This window comes from Chiloscyllium plagiosum, unplaced genomic scaffold (assembly GCF_037043375.1).
Source record: "Chiloscyllium plagiosum isolate Xiang-an unplaced genomic scaffold, Cpla_swu_hap1 HiC_scaffold_9, whole genome shotgun sequence".
In the NCBI taxonomy this organism is placed as follows: domain Eukaryota; kingdom Metazoa; phylum Chordata; class Chondrichthyes; order Orectolobiformes; family Hemiscylliidae; genus Chiloscyllium; species Chiloscyllium plagiosum.
Window position 1 is genome coordinate 725,503 of NW_028270147.1, and position 18,423 is coordinate 743,925.

Here is an 18,423-nt window from a genome sequence, read left to right on the forward strand (position 1 = left end):
TGTCAATCTCCCTTCCCACGCCTCTGACCTATCACCTCCATTCCCACCCCCATTCACCTATTGTACTCTTTGCTACCTTCTCCCCAGCTCCCCCCATTTATCTCTCTACAATGGAGGCTTCCAGCCTCTATTCCTGATGAAGGGCTTTTGCCCGAAACTTGGATTTTCCTGCTCCTCAGATGCTGCCTGACCTGCTGTGCTTTTCCAGCACCACTATGATCTAAACTCTGGTTTCCAGCATCTGCAGTCCTCACTTTAGCCCTGAGTGGCGCACCATCTTCCTGAGAGAGGGTGGGGTCTTGCCCTACAGTCACTAACACGGTAGCCAAGAGCGGTCAGGCTTGTGGGTAATTCCCGTCCCCGTCCCCCTCCCCCAACCCACTCTGGGGGAGATGGAGGGACAGGGCAGTGACTTTGAAACTTTCTCAAAGCCATTCCTGTGATTGGTCTCTGGATGTATTCTGAGCAAAGTGCTGACAAACCTGCATTTCATCAATGCATTCATTAGTATCGATCTTTAATTAGTTTTCCTTTCGGTTTTAATAAATTGAAAAGCATTTGGTAATAAGATTGGAGATGAAGTCAGGAGTAAAGAGTGCTGTGTATTTTGCTGAGTCAGTAAACAAGGTTAATTAGACTTCCTATCTGTTGAGATGTGAATCTTTCCTCTTTAGGGGGATGCTGTTTGTCCACACCCCCCTAGAAAGGCCATTCACACAATCTGCTGGAAGGTGCTGGTTTGAGTATTCTGGTACAAAGACTTTTCTTCCATCATTTTTTTCCACTTTCTCACTCCCCATGATCTCACAGATTAATCCCTTCCGTTTGCCTCCCAGGAAGTAGCTGTCAAGAGACTCGTTGTCCGTCTGTATCAATCTCACTGCACTGAAGCTTGGTCAGGTTATTTATTCTCTGAGTGACAGGGAATTAATCTCATTTATAAATCTACAGCTCTCAGCAAGTGCTGTGTACCTCAATTCGCCACATGATAGGAGAGATGGCAAGGTCCTGGCGAGAGTGAAGAAGCTGTAACCTTGAGAATTCTCTGCCCCTGAGACAGTGGAGGCTTGGCTGTTAAATAAATCCAAAGCTGAGGGTAATACGTTCTTTCAGATTTTGACAAGTTCTTGTCATTTCTGTTCTGTCAGAGCCAGAACACTGTACCATTCAAGTCACCCTGACTTCCCACAGGATGCTGCACTGGGCTGTTCCAGAATATTAGTTTCAGTCAATACTGCCTGGGAACAAAGGCACTTCATGTTTGTCCTTATCCCACCCTTTGTTGATACTATTTCCTCCATCACAACTCTCATCATCCCACCCTTCCTAAAGGAAGGTTTTTAATAGGCCACTCAAACCATTTCAAGGTGGGGGGAGTGAGTCAATGGAGAGCTGTGTGGGTCAATTTATTTTCTCAGGGTCTGAGTGTGTTGGGATCTGCTGAGGTGTGTGACAGAATGGAATCAGTCAATCTCTGAGCATCTCCATGTATCAGCACCTCACACACTGAGTAGGTAACTGCGACTCCCAGTCTCCAGGCTCTCACCCTCACCCAGGCCCAGGGAGGTACCCAGGTGTCAGGGGGCTGCGACCAGGAAGTTTCCAATCCCAGACAGGGGAATGGTCACGGTAAGGTGACCACTCGAAGTGTTCCCGGTCAGGTCAGTGAGTCACGGTCAGTCCTGGGGCTTTCGAGGGGCCAGACTTGGGGAGGGAAGTCCTAATGCAGTCTGTGTGGGCGGGGCGGGGGGTCTGAGTTACAACAATCAGTGAGCGCTCTGGGCACCTCCCACCCCAGGGCTATCCGGTTCGGTCACTCATGGGGTTTCACTCAGTCCATATGGTCCATCCACAGAAACTGAGGGGAAAGAGGATCCAGGCAGAAATATGGGGGTGCGCTACCCCAGGCAGGAGATTGGACCCCAAGTTGTTCTTCAGGACTGAGGGCAAGGGTGGGATGATGAGAGTTGTGATGGAGGCGATAGTATCAACAAAGGGTGGGATAAGGACAAACATGAAGTAAAGGGGGTCATGTGGAGGGGTTTCTCTACTGATCAGGAGTTGGAGGTGCCAGTGAGTAGCTGCCTCTAAGGCATGGTGACCCCATGTGCCAGGGGCTGGGGCGGGGTGAGGGGGGAATTGAGTAGGTAGGTGGATGGGTGGGGTCCTGAGGGTTGGGGGATCTGGATGTTCCTGACCTGATTAAAGTGTCAAGACTGAGGAGTGTTCAATGTCACCTTCCATCGTGTTGGAAATGGCAAGTGTACAATGGGGGAGAAAATGCTGAGGTTCAGACATGGAGGAGGCAGGGGGAGTGGGGGGAGAGGTCTGCAGGAGACTCTGATTTTAAACAACATGAACACAGAGCAGTTCAGTGTACACGACACTGAGCTAATTTCTGACAAGCTGAATGCATTAGGTGAAAGTGGGTACTGCAGATGCTGGAGATCAGAGTCCGAGGAGCTTCCGAGGAGCTTCATCAACCCTCCTGCCCAAAACGTCAATTTTCCTGCTCCTCGGATGCTGCCTGACCTGCACTTCCAGCACCACTCCAAGCTGAATGCAAAGCCTCCCTTCCCCAGACATGGCTGAGTGACTCATTCTCACTGACAGTTTTGGGAAACTGAGGCAGTGACACCATTAGGTTATTGTTGGACAAGGGGCAGTGGTTTCAGGGTCCTCGATACATCTTGCTCCTGAGGCTGCAGCAAGTTCTCAGCACAGCCATTGATCCACCATGAATGGCCAGTAGCTGTGAGCTGGTGTCACTGTGATGTACAGGACTGGACAAAACAGTGCTATTTATAAAAGAAAATGGCCAAATACTGTCCAGTGCATTGTCATCTGAGCAATCCAATTACCCTCAGTAGGTTCACTTCCCCCTCTTCTCTGCCCCAGCTCCTTGATCAGCATCCCCTGGTCCCTGCCAGGAATTCATTCCCGATGAAGGGCTTTTGCCCTTCATCGTGATTTTCCTGCTCCTCGGATGCAGCCTGACCTGCTGTGCTTCTCCAGCACCACTCCGATCGAGACTCTGATCTCCAGGATCTGCAGTCCTCACTTTTGCCTTGCCAGGAATTGCAGTGCCATCTCCAACTATCTCCATTCTCCAACAACCCATCACTGAACAGGGCAGCTTTGGAATGTCAGGGGGCATGGCAGATTTCTAAAGCTAGCATGGGGTAAGGGAGGCCACGTTTTCCATAGCTACCTGCTGAGTGGTGAGTTGTTTGTGGAACATAACAACTAGGAGCAGGAGTTGTCCATTCGCCCCCACCATTCTATAGGATCATGACTGACCTGGCCCAGATTTCAATTCCTCTTTTGGGTTGAATCCTCAATATTTCAGGAAGTTCATTACGTCTTCTTTCAATATTTTTGATGTTCTCGCCTAGCAGGATGTTGAGACGCTATTACAGTCTTGCAGATACTGATGTGAGGCTAGTAACATACAGTGAGACAAATAACCAAAAAACCTCCAAAACATTCATATCCAAATCAGCCAAAAATCATGCAGTTTAGTCCCTAGATAGAGAAGCAAGCTCCCTGTAGAGTGACTCATTCAGCTGTACTGTGTAGCTGTGGACACAGTTGGATAATCCCTTACTGTTAGAACTCAGGAAGAGGTTCCGGGAGGTTGTAAGCAGCAAGTCTTGGGAGCTGTGATAGGTTACATTGCGCAACTAAAGCAAATGAAAGCTGAAGGAACCAATCCAGATGAGTACTGGCTTTGATGAAGTAAGCTGTTCATGAAAAGTTGGAATCTTTCCGTGAGTACTCCACCAGAACATTGAGGTGGTCCAAGACAGAGTGGTCCTGAGGGGTTTTGAGACTGGGTTAACAACATTGATCAATTGGAATCCCTTATGAAGTTTAATAGGAAGTGGTAGTTGACAGAATCACTAACACCAGGGAGGACTACCCAGACATCCATGGGATCTGTTTTGATCATATTTGCTAACTAAAGTTTACATGGGTAGTTCAACTATTATTTGTCCATTATCCAAATTGCCTTATGTTAAATTTGGATGTTAGTATATAACTTTGCCCTGCAAAATCTAATTTTTTTGTCAATAAACTTTGTGTTTGTTGGATTAAGTTTTATTTGTAATGAGCCCAATTTTATTTTATTGACTAAAAAGCTGGCTGAATTGTTTCTAATTTAAACCTGATACAGTCAAAAACCGTTGTTTTGTCATTGTAACACTCTGGGGAAATATAAACATTAATGTAATCAGTGGAGGAGAGGAGCAGGAAAAGGATTTGCTGCACCGTCCAACTTCAGTTATACCAAAACCTCAAATGTCCAGGGTGCAGAGAAATGGCATTGCAGCAGAAGATCAACCATGACAATATTAAATGGCAGAGCAGACGCAGAGGGCTGAATGGCCTCCTCCTGTTCTTATGTCTTCAGTTCTTAGAGGGGATTGACTAGGGAATGGGAGCAGGGATGAGGGACCTCAGTCAATGTGAAGAGACAGGAGAAGCTGAGATTGTTCTCCTTAAGGCCATAGGTTCAGATATTAAGCCACTCAGCCCATTGACTCTGCCCTATCATTTGATCATGGTTAATGTGCTTCTCAATCCTCTTCTCCAGCCATCTCCCTGTAATTTTGATCCTCTTACTAATCACATATCTATCCATCTCTGTTTTAAATACATTCAGTGATGTGGCTTCCACAGCCCTCTGTGGCAATGTGTTCCATAGAGTCACTAATCTCTGGCTGAAAAATATCCTCCTCATCTCAGCTCTTTAGGGTCATCCCTTCACCCTGAGGCTGTGCTCTTGGGTCCTAGTCTCTCCTCCTGGTGGAAACATCTTCCCCATGTCCACTTGATCCAGGTCTCTCAGTATTCTCTAAGTTTCAATCAGATTCCCCACCCCCTCATCCTTCTAAACTCCATCGAGTACAGACCCAGAGTCCTCAACCACCACTCATACGACAAGCCCTTCATCCGCGGGATCATTCCTGTAAACCCCCTCTGAAGCCTCTCCAATGCCAGCACATCCTTCCTCAGATATAGGGTCTAAAACTGCTCACAATATTCCAAATGCAGTCTGACCAGAGTCTTATACAGTTTCAGTAATACATCCCTGTTTTTTGTATTCTAGACCTCTTGAAATTAATGCGAACATTGCATTTACCTTCCTAACAGCCAACTGAACCTGCATGTTAACGTTAAGGGAATCCTGAATCAGGACTTGCAAGTAACTCTGTGCTTCAGATTTCCAAAACCTTTCCCCATTTAGAAAATAGTCTCTGCTTCTATTCTTCCTGCCAAAACGTACAACCTCACATTTCCCCACATTGTATTCAATCTGCCACTTCTTTGTTAACTGTCCTAGCCTGTTCAAGTCCTTCTACAGCCTCCCCACTTCCTCAACACTACCCGTCCCTCCACCTATCTGTGTCATCTGCAAATGCACCAACAACATCCTCAGTTCCTCCGTCCAGGTCATTAATGTGAACAGTTATGGTCCCATAACAGACCCCTGAAGAACTTCACCAGTCACTGGCTATCATCCTGAAAAAACCCTTTATCCCCACTCTCTGCCTTCTGCCAGTCAGCCAATCCCTATCCATGCCAGTGCCTTGCCCCTAAACACCATGGGCTCTTATCTTATTTAGCAGCTTCCTGTGCAGCGCCTTGTCAAACACCTTTTTGAAGTCCAAATAGATCACATCCACTGGCTCTCCTTTGTCTAACTTGCTCATTACCTCCTCAAAGAATTCTAACAGATTTGTCAGGCATGACCTCCCCTTAATGAAACCATGCTGACTCAGCCCTATTTCACCATGCACTTCAAATACTCCATAATCTCATCCTTACTAATGGACTCTAAAATCTTATTAAAGACCAAAGTCAGTATAACTGCCCTATAGTTTCAGTATAACTGCCCTATAGTTTCCTGTCTTCTGCCTACCTCCCTTCAAAAAAAAGGGGTATAATCGTTGCCATTTTCCAGTCCTCCCTGGCTTCAGAGATTCCTGAAAGATCATCACACATTCCTCTACAATCTCTTCAACTATCTCCTTCAGAACTCTGGGGTGTAGTCCATTTGGTCCAGATGATTTATCCACCTTCAGACCTTTCAGATTCCCCAGAACCTTCTCCTTAATGATGACCACTACACTCACCTCTGCCCCTCACTCTCTTGAAGATCTGCTATGCTGCTGGTATCTTCCTGTGAAAACTGCTACCAAGTACCTATCCAGTTCCTCCACCATTTCTTTATTCCCCATTACTACTTCTCCAGCCTCATTACCTAGTGGTCCAATGTTAACTCTTGTATTTGTCTTAGCTTTTCGATATCTAAGGAAAAACACTTACAATCTTCTTTTATATTGCTAGCTAATTTATTCTCATATTTCATCTTTTTCCCTCTTTATTACTTTTTTAAATGTCCTCTACTGGTTTTTAAAGACTTTCCAATCCTCTGGCTTCCCACTAATCTTCATTAACAATCACATATCTTCACCAAATAAGTATTTCCTTTAGAACATAGAACATTACAGTGCAATACAGGCCCTTCGGCCCTCGAATGGTTAATGAAGGGCTTTTGCCCGAAACGTTGATTTTCCTGCTCCTCAGATGCTACCTGACCTGCTGTGCTTTTCCAGCACCACACTCTTACAGCCAGTCAAAGATAGCATTGAGAAGTTGTGTGTGGAATCCGAGGAGATAGGAGAAGCGCTAAATGAATATTTTTCATCAGTATTCACACTGGAAAGACATTTTTGTCAGGGAGAATACTGAGATACAGACTGCTAGACTGGACAGGATTGAGGTTCACAAGGAGGAGGTGTTAGCAATTCTGGAAAGTGTGAAAATAGATACGTCCCCTGGGCCGGATGGGATTGATCCTCGGATACTCTGGGAAGCCAGGGAGGAGATTGCAGAGCCTTTGGTTTTGGTCTTTATGACATCATTGTCTACAGGAATAGTGCCAGAAGGCTGGAGGATAGCAAATGTTATCTCCTTGTTCAAGAAGGGGAGTAGAGACAACCCTGATAATTATAGTCCAGTGAGCCTTACTTCCGTGTGGGTAAAGTGTTGGAAAAGATATAAGATGTGGGACTTGTAAACATCTAGAGAGGAGTAAGTTAATTAGGGATAGTCAACACGGTTTTGTGAAGGTTGGTGGTGCCTCACAAACCTTACTGAGTTCTTTGAGAAGGTGACCAAACAGGTGGATGAGGGTAAAGTGGTTGATGTGGTGTATATGGATTTCAGTAAGGTGTTTGATAAGGTTCCCCACAGTAGACTATTGCACAAAATACACAGGCATGGGATTGAGGACGGTTTGGCAGTTGAAAGAAGACAGAGGGTGGTAGTTGATGGGAAATATTCATCCTGGAGTTCAGTTATTAGTGGTGTACCACAAAGATCTGTTTTGGAGCAACTGCTGTTTGTCATTTTTATCAATGGATAAGGGCACAGAAGGATGATTTAGTAAATTTGCAGATGACACGAAGGTCAGTACAGTTGTGGGCAGTGCGGAAGGATGTTGCAGGTTACAGAGGGACATAGATAAGCTACAGAGCTGGGCTGAGAGGTGGGAAATGGAGTTTAATGTGGAAAAGTGTGAGGTAATTCACTTTGGAAGGAGCAACAGGAATACAGAGTACTGGGTTAGTGGTACGTTTCTTGGTGGTGTAGATGAGCAGAGAGATCTTGGTGTCCATGTGCATAGATCCCTGAAAGTTGTTAAGAAACATATGGTGTGTTAGCTTTTATTGGGAGAGTGATTAAGTTTCAGAGCCATAGGTTATGCTGCAGCTGTACAAAACTCTGGTGCGGCCGCACTTGGTGTATTGTGTACAGTTCTGGTCACCATATTACGGGAAGGATGTGGAAGCTTTGGAAAGGGTTCAGAGGAGATTTACCAGGATGTTGCCTGGTATGGAGGGAAGGTCTTCTGAGGAAAGGCTGAGGGACCTGAGGCTGTTTACGTTAGAGAGAAGAAGGTTGGGAGGTGACTTAATAGAGCCATACAAGATAATCAGAGGGTTGGATAGGGTGGACAGGGAGAGCCTTTTCCCTCAGATGGTGATGACTAGCACAAGGGGACATAGCTTTAAACTGAGGGGTGATAGATATAGGACAGATGTCAGAGGTACCTCCTTTACTCAGAGTAGTAAGAGAATGGAATGCCCTGCCTGCAACGGTAGTAGATTCACTAAAGGCATTTCAGGGCATTTAAATGGTCATTGGATAAACATATGGATGAAAATGGAATAGTGTAGGTTGGATGGTTTCACAGGCAGGTGCAATATTGAGGGCTGAAGGGCCTGTAACGTGCTGACATGTTCTTTGTTCTGCTTTCATCTGAAATCAATAGCCGGGACTTTGGATGATCAGAAAGTCTTTATTCTAGTGTCAATGGGAGGTGTGTACGTGGACCCTGCTAAATACTGTGAGATTGCCACACTCAAGAAAGTCTAGCCAATTGTGTTTGAAGATTACATTTCTGTCTGAGTCTGAGACATTTTCAAAATAATTGACATAACAATTCACAATCTGTTTCTTCTGTTTTGAAATGAATGCAGGGTCTACCAGGACCACCAGGTGAAAAGGGTGAGACTGGGGACGTCGGTGCCATGGTAAGTTAATCACCGAGACCAGAGTTATTCAGAAAATACAAAGTTAAACTCCCGGTTTAATAGAGAATGCCAGGAGCAGCACCAGGTATACCTGAAGATGAGGTGCCAACCTGGTGAAGACACCAAACCAAACCACTCATGTGTCAACCAGCGTAAGCAGTCAGTGACAGACAGAGATGTGTGGATCTAAGCTGTCCAGTCTTACCATATCCAGTCATGAATGGTGATGGATGATTAAACAACTCACTGGAGGAGGCGGCTCCACAAATATCCCCATCCTCAATGATGGAGGAGCCCAGCACATCAGTGCAAAAGATAAGGCTGAAGCTTTCACAGCATTCTTCAGTCAAAAGTGCCAAGTGGGTGTTCCATCTCTGCCTCCTCCAGTAGGTCCCATCATTACAGATACCAGCCTTCAGCCAATGTGATTCACTCCAATTTGATTGGAGGTACTGGATATTGTTACAACACTGGCATCTACCCGACAATATGGAAAATTGCCAAGGTATGTCCTGTACATAAAAAGCTGGACAACTCCAACCTGGCCAATTACCACCCCATCAGTCAACTCTCAATCATCAGTAAAGTGATGGAAGGGGTCATCTGCAGTGCTGTCAGGCAGCACCTGCTCAGCAATAACCTGCTCAGTGACACCCAGTTTGGGTTTCACCAGGATCACTCAGCTCCTGACCTCATTACAGCCTTGGGTCAAACATGGACAAATGAGCTGAATTCCAGAGGGGAGGGGAGAGGGAAAGCCCTTAACATCAAGGCTGCATTTCACCGAGTGTGGCATCAAGGAGCCCTGGCAAAACTGGAATCAATGGGTATCAGGGGCAAACTCGCTGCTGGTTAGAGTCATACCTGACACAGAGGAAGATGGTTGTGATTGTTGGAAGTCAGTCATCTCAGCTCCAGGACATCTCTGCAGGAGTTCCTCAGGGTAATGTCCAACCATCTACAGCTGCTTCATCACTGACCTTCCCTCCATGATAAGGTCAGAGGTGGGGATGTTGGCTGATGATTGCGCAATGTTCAGCACCATTCACAACTCCTCAGATACTGAAGCAGTCCATGTCCAAATACAACAACATCTGGCTAATATCAAAGACCACCTTCCCCAACAACAGCAAGAGAAAAATACAAAATCAATCAATGGAGGGACCCCATTCCTTGCCCGAAGGCCCCCCCCCATTGGGCAACAAATGACAAGTAACATTTATGCCACATAAATAGCAGGCTGTGGCCATCGCCAATAAAAGATAATCGCACCAATTATCCTAATGTCTCTGTTTGTGTAACCCTTTGGGATCCCTGTGTTTCTCATTGAGGAGCCTTAGTTTGAGTAAGAAGCTGGTTTGGTAACTACAGAAGCGTTGTGTTCGATTGGTCTCCTCGTTGATTCTTATTGTGGACTATAATGTCACCATTGACCTTGTGATGTAAGATCTAATGCTGTCAAGGCTCAGAACAGCAGCTGGTGAAAGTTTTATTAGTGAAATTTGGAATTGGAAGCTTGTTTTGAGAATATTAATTCCCATTGATCTTGTTCATACAGGGACCACCTGGACCTCCTGGTCCTAGAGGACCTCAAGGACCCAGTGGGGCTGATGTAAGTACAAATCTAATATAATGTAACCACTCTCTCCCTCAGAACCATTCTCCTTTAATTCCATTTCTCTCATTTTTTTTCAGGGACCTCAAGGACCATCTGGTGGTGTTGGTTCTCCTGGTGGTGTTGGTGAGAAGGTGAGAGATTTTCTTTCAAAATTACTTGGATTTTGGTAGCTCTGAATTGTGGAATTTACAAACGCATCACTGGGAATGGTGTCAATAACAAACACCCTGACTGCCCTCAATCCCACTCATCCTCGGAGATTCTCCCCTTAAGCTCCCTGAGTGACTGGAGGGTCACAAATCCCAAAACAAGGAGCAGCTCCTAAAATGTTTGGGGTGGGGTAGTTTGGTTAGATAAACTCTGACTCCATGTGGAAATGTGTGGGATTGCTTGGGAATGTTTGGAAGTACAGACAGGGTCATGAAGAAGTTTCCTACAAGTAGAAGCCAGGATGGGGGGACCTTCGGGCAGGGAATGGGGTCCCTCCATTGATTGATTTTATATTTTTCTCTCGATGTTGTTGGGGGGACCTGGTCTTTGATGCAGAACCTCTCACTGCTGTTGTTCCTGATGTTACTCCTAAGATTCCAACTCTCTTGTTATCTCTTACCAATGGGCCATGTCCATTATAGCCTCACACTGCCATCCATCAGGACTCCAACCATTTTAGTAACAATTTCCCATTGACTCTGAGACAGAAGGTGAGTGTCACCCCTTTGAGTTAGTGCTGACATTTAAATAGATGCCAGTTCTCAGCTGTACCCCCACCATTGACAGCCTCAGGTCAATGTCAGATGTTTATTTAAATGGGATGAGAGTTTCTGTGTCCCTAACTAATTCTTTCCTGCAGCATGTGCCCAATTGGCATTCCCAATTTCTCAAGTCCCTTCTCATCTTTCTGCTAATGCCTATCAATCTCTTGCTGTGGTTCAGACGCAGGATGTTGTTAACTGATCTTTTTGTCTGTTTGCAGGGAGAGACAGGGGAGGCTGGTAACCCAGGACCACCTGGAGAGAGGGGGCGATCGGTGAGTTACCCACAGAAATCACAACCACAGAATTCAGCCTGCAGCACAGAGTGTTCAGGTTGTAAGTTTGCTCACTGACTTGGCAGGTTTATTTTCAGACGTTTGGTCACCATGCTACATAATATCATCAGTGAGTCTCTGGTGAAGGGCTGGTGTTATGTTCCACTTTCTATTTAGGTCTGTTGTGGTGGTGATATCATTTCCGGTTCTTTTTCTCAGAGATTGGTAAATGGGGTCCAAATTGATGTGTTTATTGATGGAGTTCCGGTTTGAATGCCAGGCCTCTAGGAATTCCCATACATGTCTCTGTTTAGTCTGTCCTAAGATGGATGTGTTGTCCTAGTCGAAGTGATGTCATTCTTCATCTGTATGTAAGGATATTACTAATAGTTGGTCATGTTTTTTGGTGGCTAGTTGGAGTTCATGCATCCTGGTGGCTAGTTTTCTGCCCATCTGTCCAATGTAGTGTTTGTTGCACAGAGTGTTTCCTGACTGGCATATTCCTCACTCTAACATCACAGAAATGAATATTCATCAGCAATATGAGCAAGCTAATGTCAATGATCTGAAAAATATGGAGATAACTGAAATTATCAATCAGTTTCTGCACCTTTCCAGAAACAAGTGTACTTTGCCGTTTAGGTTTTCATTCAGAATTAGCTGGAACCTGTAATGACAATCCTGTACTGCTGCTCAGATTATCATTGACACCGTTTTAGTTGGTCAGGCACTGCTCTGTCCAATGGGAGTGCAAATCACCCACTAAACTGGAAACCCATTGGCCATGACACAACAAACCGTGAGAGGGTGTGTGTAGATTTCTGATGGAAGGCTGGGGAAGGAGAGAGCTTTGTTTCCAGTGTTTGGGTCAGCATCAGGGGCTATATCCTGACTGTATATTACTGATCTGTCCTTGGGGAAACTGTGGGCACTTTCAGAGTTCACACAAAAACTCAGAAAAGAGTCTGTAGAACGAGAACAAGAACGGTCCAGAAACAATTATTTGGGATAGGAAAAAGATTAGGAGTCAGCATTGATTTGAACACACTTGTCACAAAATGGAATAAAAGTGATAAAAGAAACATTGAAACCATAAAACCATCAGGAATAGGAATGGGATGAGGCCATTCAATCTCTCAAACCTTCTCTGCCATTCAATAGGATCATGGCTGATCCAATATTCCTCACGTCCACTTTCCTGCCCCTTTCCCCATCACCTTCGATTCCCCGACTGATCGAGAATCTCTCGATCTCAACCTTAAATATACACAAGGACTCTGCCCCCCACAGCTCGCTGTAGTAAGGATTTCCAAAAACTCAACCCCCTGTGGGAAGAAGATCCTCCTCCTCTCAGTCTTTAACAGGCTCCTTTCGCCTGAGATTATGTCCCCTGGTCCTAGACTCTCCCATGAGGGGAAACAGCCTCTCAGCATTGACCCTGTCGAGCCCCTTAAGAATCCGATATGTTTCCGTGAGGTCACCTCTCATTCTAAACTCCAGGGAGTACAGTCCCAACCTGTTTACCATTGCAACATGAGACAATCCCTCCATACGGGGGATCTGAGTGAATCTTCTCTGAACTGCCTCCAATGAAATGATATCAATCCTTAAACAAGGAGACTAAAACTGCTTGCAGTGCTCCAGATACGGCCTCCCCAGCACCTTGTATAGTTGCAGTAAGACTTCCCTATTTTTATCTTCCAATCCCCTTGAAATAGAGACCAACATTCCATTAGCCTTCCTGATTACCTGCTGTCCCTGGATGCTAGCTTTCTGAGCACAAGTATCCTCAAGTTCCTTTGTGTTCCAACTTTCTGCAGTTTTTCTCCATTTAAATAGCACCTTGTTTTTTCATTCTCCCTTCCAAAATGAACGGCTTTGCATTTTCCCACATTACATTCCATGTGCCAACTCTGTCCACTTAATTAATCTATCAATATCTCTATGGAAATGTATCCCTTTCACAACCTGCCTTTCCACCGATTGTAGCGCATCTGAAAATTTGGCTAGAGTACATTTATTTCCTTCCTCCAAGTTAATAATATATATTGTAAACAGTTGTCCTGCGGAATCCCACTGGCCCTAGCTCACCAACCTGAAAAATAATTCCTTATCGCTACTCACTGGTTTTCTGCTCATGAGCCAGTTCTCTATCCATGTCAATATACTGTCTCTATTATCTTGAGCTTCTACCTTATGACTTAATCTTTGGTGAGGTATCTTGTCGTGTACCTTCTGGAAGTCCAAATACATCACATCTACAGGTTCCCCTTGACCACCTCCGGTTGAGACACAATTTCCCCTTTGTAAAGCCATGCTGCTTGGTTAGATTATGGTTTTCCAACTGTTCTGCTAATAGTTCCTCAATAATTGGTTCCAATATTTTTCCAACATGGACGCAAAATTAGCTAAGTGATAGGAAACAGAGAGTAACTATCAATGGATTGTTTTTGATGAGAGGAAGTTAGGTGGAGGAGATCCCAGGAGTTGGTATTGGCACCCTTGCTTTTCCCGATGTATGTTAATGATTTGGGGTTTGATAGGCAAGCGACAGTTTCAAAGTTTACAGATAACACAAAAACTTGGGAGAATTGTAAACTGAGAAGGAAACCAAAATAGGTGGTGTAGTGGACAGGTTATCTCAGAGTACAGTGGGACCTGGACAAGGTGGACCAATGGGCTGAGGAGTGACAGATGGTGTTTTATTTAGATAAATATGAGGCGCTCTATTTTGAAAAGGTAAATCAGGGCAGGATGTATATGGATAATAATAGGGCGCTGGGGAGTGTTGCCATGAGACGTAATGGTGCAGGTTGAATAGCCAAGGTCTTTTTCCCAGGGTAGGGGAGTCCGAAACTGGACAGGTTATGGAAAGACCTCCTTAAAAGGGACCTGAGGGGCAACTTAGTTATGCAGAAGGTGATGTGTGTATTGAATGAGTTGCTGTAGGGGGTGGTGGAGGTGGGCTCAGTTGCAACATTTAATAGGACATCTGGATGAGTATGTGAATAGGAAGGGTCTGGAGGGAGAGGGGCCAGGTGCTGGCAAATGGGACTAGGTCAGTTTAGGATATCTGGTCAGCATGGACAAGTTGAATTGAAGGGTCTGTTTCCATGCTATATAAACCCTTTGACTCTATGCCAGCATAGTACAAAGGCTAGGGAGCGATGTCAGATTTGTACAAGAAGCTTGGTAGACATTGGCTGGAGTACAGTTGTGGGTACCACAATGTGTAAATGTTGTGAATGCATTAGAGAGAGATGCAGAAGAGATTCACAAGAATGGTTCTAGGAATGAGAAACTTTATTTATGAGGATACATTGAAGAATGCTAAGAGGAGATTTCAGAAAGTTTTCCAAAATCATGAGCGAGCTTGTGGAGTAAATGGGGAGAAGCTGTTCCCATTGGCAAAAGGAAAATAGAATGAGAGGACACAGAACTGTTAAAGAAGCGAGGATGATGGGAGAAAAAACTTTTTCACTCAGCAGATAGAGTGTGGAATGCAGGCCTGGAAATGTGGTGGAATTAGGTTCAATTGAGACATTTGGGAGGACACTGGCTGGTTATTTGGATAGAAATGGTGTGCAAGAGAACGGGGGGAAGGTAGGAGATTGACACTAGGGAATGATACTCATTTAAAGAATCTATGCTAGGCACAATGGGCCAAATGGTCTTTCTCTTCACTGTAGACACTCTGGGATTCTATGATTCTGCAATGGATCTTGACAATCTGGATAGATTTGTGATAGTTTTAATAAACCGCAGAGAGAGGTGAAGTAATGAAGTGGGGAGAATCAGGAGAGGGAAAATGAACAGGGACAGAGAGGCCTGGGGATATATAAACACAAATGTCTGAAGGTTGAGGCTGAGTTGAGATGGATACTATCAAGATTTCGGTGGACACTATGTTTTATTAATGGAGAAATTCAATACAACAACAAAGAATTTGTTAAAAATTTAAAAATCAGTTGCTAGTTGTCAGCAGGAGGATTGTGTCCAGTTGCAACAGGGATTATAGAAACATTGCAGGCTGAGAGGGAAAGAGCAGGGAGGAGAGACAGCATGGGCAAGATGGTCAGGATGGCCTCCTCCTGTGCAGGTTGGTTCTATGGTGGATAACGGCGCAGTCAATACAACTCCCTTCACATTGTTCCATTGTGCCAGATCATGTGTCTGATGATTTAAACATAATGCATTAAGATACAAAGAGCTGTTGAGTTACAGTCACTGCCAGATCTGGGAGGTACTCAGCGTTGGAGAATTGAGCAGGAGCCAGGATCCAGATAAATCTCTCCTCTACCAGAACCTTCCATTTGCCACAATTCTTTCCCTTAGCTTCCCAGGAGTGGGAACAGAGCCAGGATAAAACAGAGGGAACACTCACAGAGAAACTTGGAAATTGTTGAGGAGAGAGTTGAAAGACATGAATCAGTAAAGTGCTGTGTCTCAATTTGTTAGAGTCATGTAGCTGAGACCATTCGGTCCAACTCATCCATGCTGACCAGATATCCCAATCTGACTCAGTCCCATTTGCCAGCAATTGGTCCATATCCCTCCAAACCCTTCCTATTCATATATCCACCCAGATACCTTTTAAATGTTGCAATTGTACCAGCCTCCACCATTTCCTCTGGCAACTCATTCCATACACGTACCACTCTCTGTGTGATAAAGTTACCCCTCAGGTCCTTTTTAAATCTTTATCCTTTCCCCTTAAACCTATGCTCTCTAGTTTTGGACTCCCTTACTCTTGGAAAAATAATTTATCTATTTACCCTATCCATGCCACTCATAATTTTATAAACCTCTATAAGGTCACCCCTCAGCCTCCAACACTCCAGGGAAAACAGCCTGAGCCTATTCAGTCTCTCCCTATAGCTCAAACCCTCCAGTCTCTGCAATATCCTTGTCAATCTTTTCTGCATTCTCTCAAGTTTCGCAACATCTTTCTTACAGCAACCTGAATTGTGTGCAGTTTCTAAAAGTGGCCTCACCAATGTCCACTGAACATCCTCTGTTCCATCCACAATCATGAGGATGGAGTCTTTAACCCAATGTTCCTTTGCTGGCTCCTTTAACGATTATCTGATTAATCCCCTTTCCCCATACCTTCCCACTAGCTCTAGGAAATACTTTCCTTTCTCACTATCTACACACACCCCCCCCCGGTTCCTGTGTGAAAGTTCTGATGGAATCTGCTCCCACCGCCCTTTCAGGCAGCACCTTCCAGACCCCAACAACTCACTGTGTAAAACAATCCCCCTCCCTCCCCCCCAGGGTTTCTTCCCGATTTCCTTCAATCTGTCTCCCTCTGCTCCCTCACCCTCCTGCCCCTGGAAACACTTTCTCTTGATTTACTCCATCAAACTCTCTCCATGGTTTTGAAAACCTCGGTTAAACCCCCCGGAACCTTCTCTGCTCTAAGGAGAACAATCCCAGTTTCCTCACAGCAGCAAAACACTTGATCTAGCAGTTTTTAAACTTTGTTCAAGAACATTTACCAAATCCACCTCTACTGATGATGTTCAGTAGCAGTAGTGTGCACCATCTACGAGATCATAGCGTCACAGAATCATACACGACAGAAGAGGCCTTTCAGCCCATTGAGTCTGTACCAATAAAAACTACTCTAAATCCACACAAGTCCCAATTTCCAGCCCTTGGCCTTGAATGTTATGACACCTCAAATGCTCATTCAAGTCCTTGTCAAAGGCTGTGAGGTTTCCTGCCTCAACTCTCCTCCCAGACAGTGTATCCCAGATCCCCACCCTCTGGGTGAAAAGATTTTTCTCAAATCCCCTCCAAACCACCTGTCTTTCCACTTGAAATGAAGACCCCTTGTTGTTGACCCTGTAACTAAGGGATACAGCTGCTTTCTATTTGTCTTGTGTATGCCCCACACACAGCCATGTACATCTGGAGCCAGAGAACCACAGAAATGAAACAGCATAGAAGGTAGCCGTTCAGCCCATCTTGTCTCTGATGTCATTTCCAATCCCATATTCCTCAACACTGCCTGTAGCCCTGCAGGTTACAGTATTTAAGCTGCAAATCCAGATACTTTATGAAAGAGTTTATGATCTCTGCCTATACCACCATCTTGGGCAGCGAAATCTAAACACCCCTCCACCACCCTCTGCCTAAGGATGTTTTTATCATGTCCCCTCTAATTCTTCTGCTACGTGGCTTGAATCTATGACCCCTAGTTTTTGAACTCATATGAACATAAGAGCATAAGAACCAGGAGCAGGAGTAGGTCTTATGGCCCTTCGAGCCAGCTCTGCCATTCACTAAGACCATGGCTGACCTTTTCGTGGACCCAGCTCCATTTACCTGCCCTCTCAAAGCATCCCTTAATTACTTCATTGTTCAATATATTATCTATCTTAGTTTTAAAAACTTTTACTGAGGTAGCCTCAACTACTTCACTGGGCGGGGAATTCCACAGAATCACTACCCTCTGGGTGAAGAAGTTACTTCTCAATTCAGTCCGAAATCTGCTCCCCCTCATTTTGACGCTATGCCCTCTTGTCCTAGTTTCACTCGCCAGTGGAAACAATCTCTCTACTTCTATCTTATCTATTCCCTTCATAATTTTATGTTTCTATAAGGTCCCCCCTCACTCTTCTAAATTCCAATGAATATAATCCCAGTTTACTCAGTCTCTCCTCACATGCCAACTCCGGAATCAACCGAGTGAACCTCCTCTGCACCCCCTCCAGTACCAGTACATCCTTTCTCATGTAAGGAGACCAAAACTGTCTACAGTACTTCAGGTGTGGCCCCACCAGCACCCTCTACAGCTGTAACATAACCTCTCTGCTTTTAAACTCAATCCCTTTAGCAATGAAGGACAAAATTCCATTTGCCTTCCTAATTACCTGTTGTACCTGCAGACCCTCTGTGATTCATGCACAAGGACACCCAGGTCCCTCTGCACAGCAGCATGCTGCAACCTTTTACCATTCAACTACCGAAATAGATGACTTCACATTCATTAACATGTATTCCATCTACCAGACCTTTGCTCACTCACTTAAACTGTATATGTTCCTCTGCAAAGTTTCACAGTCCTCTGCACACTTTGCCCTCCCACTCATCTTGGTGTTAGCTGCAAACTTTGAGAATCATCGATGTAAATTGTGAATGATTGCATCCCAATATTGATCCCT

The 18,423-nt window shown here is 44.9% G+C and overlaps 1 protein-coding gene across 7 annotated transcripts in view; it reads left to right on the forward strand.

Annotated features, from left to right (window-relative positions):
• The window catches only part of col11a1a (collagen, type XI, alpha 1a), a 490,074-nt gene that overhangs the window by 414,137 nt on the left and 57,514 nt on the right, over positions 1 to 18,423 (forward strand). For all 7 annotated transcript variants that reach the window (XM_087990322.1, XM_087990323.1, XM_087990324.1 and 4 more), the window contains 4 exons: positions 8,553 to 8,606; positions 10,165 to 10,218; positions 10,302 to 10,355; positions 11,198 to 11,251. In XM_087990322.1, the coding sequence (XP_087846448.1) occupies positions 8,553 to 8,606; positions 10,165 to 10,218; positions 10,302 to 10,355; positions 11,198 to 11,251 (216 nt within the window). The remainder of the gene's footprint in view (positions 1 to 8,552; positions 8,607 to 10,164; positions 10,219 to 10,301; positions 10,356 to 11,197; positions 11,252 to 18,423) is intronic.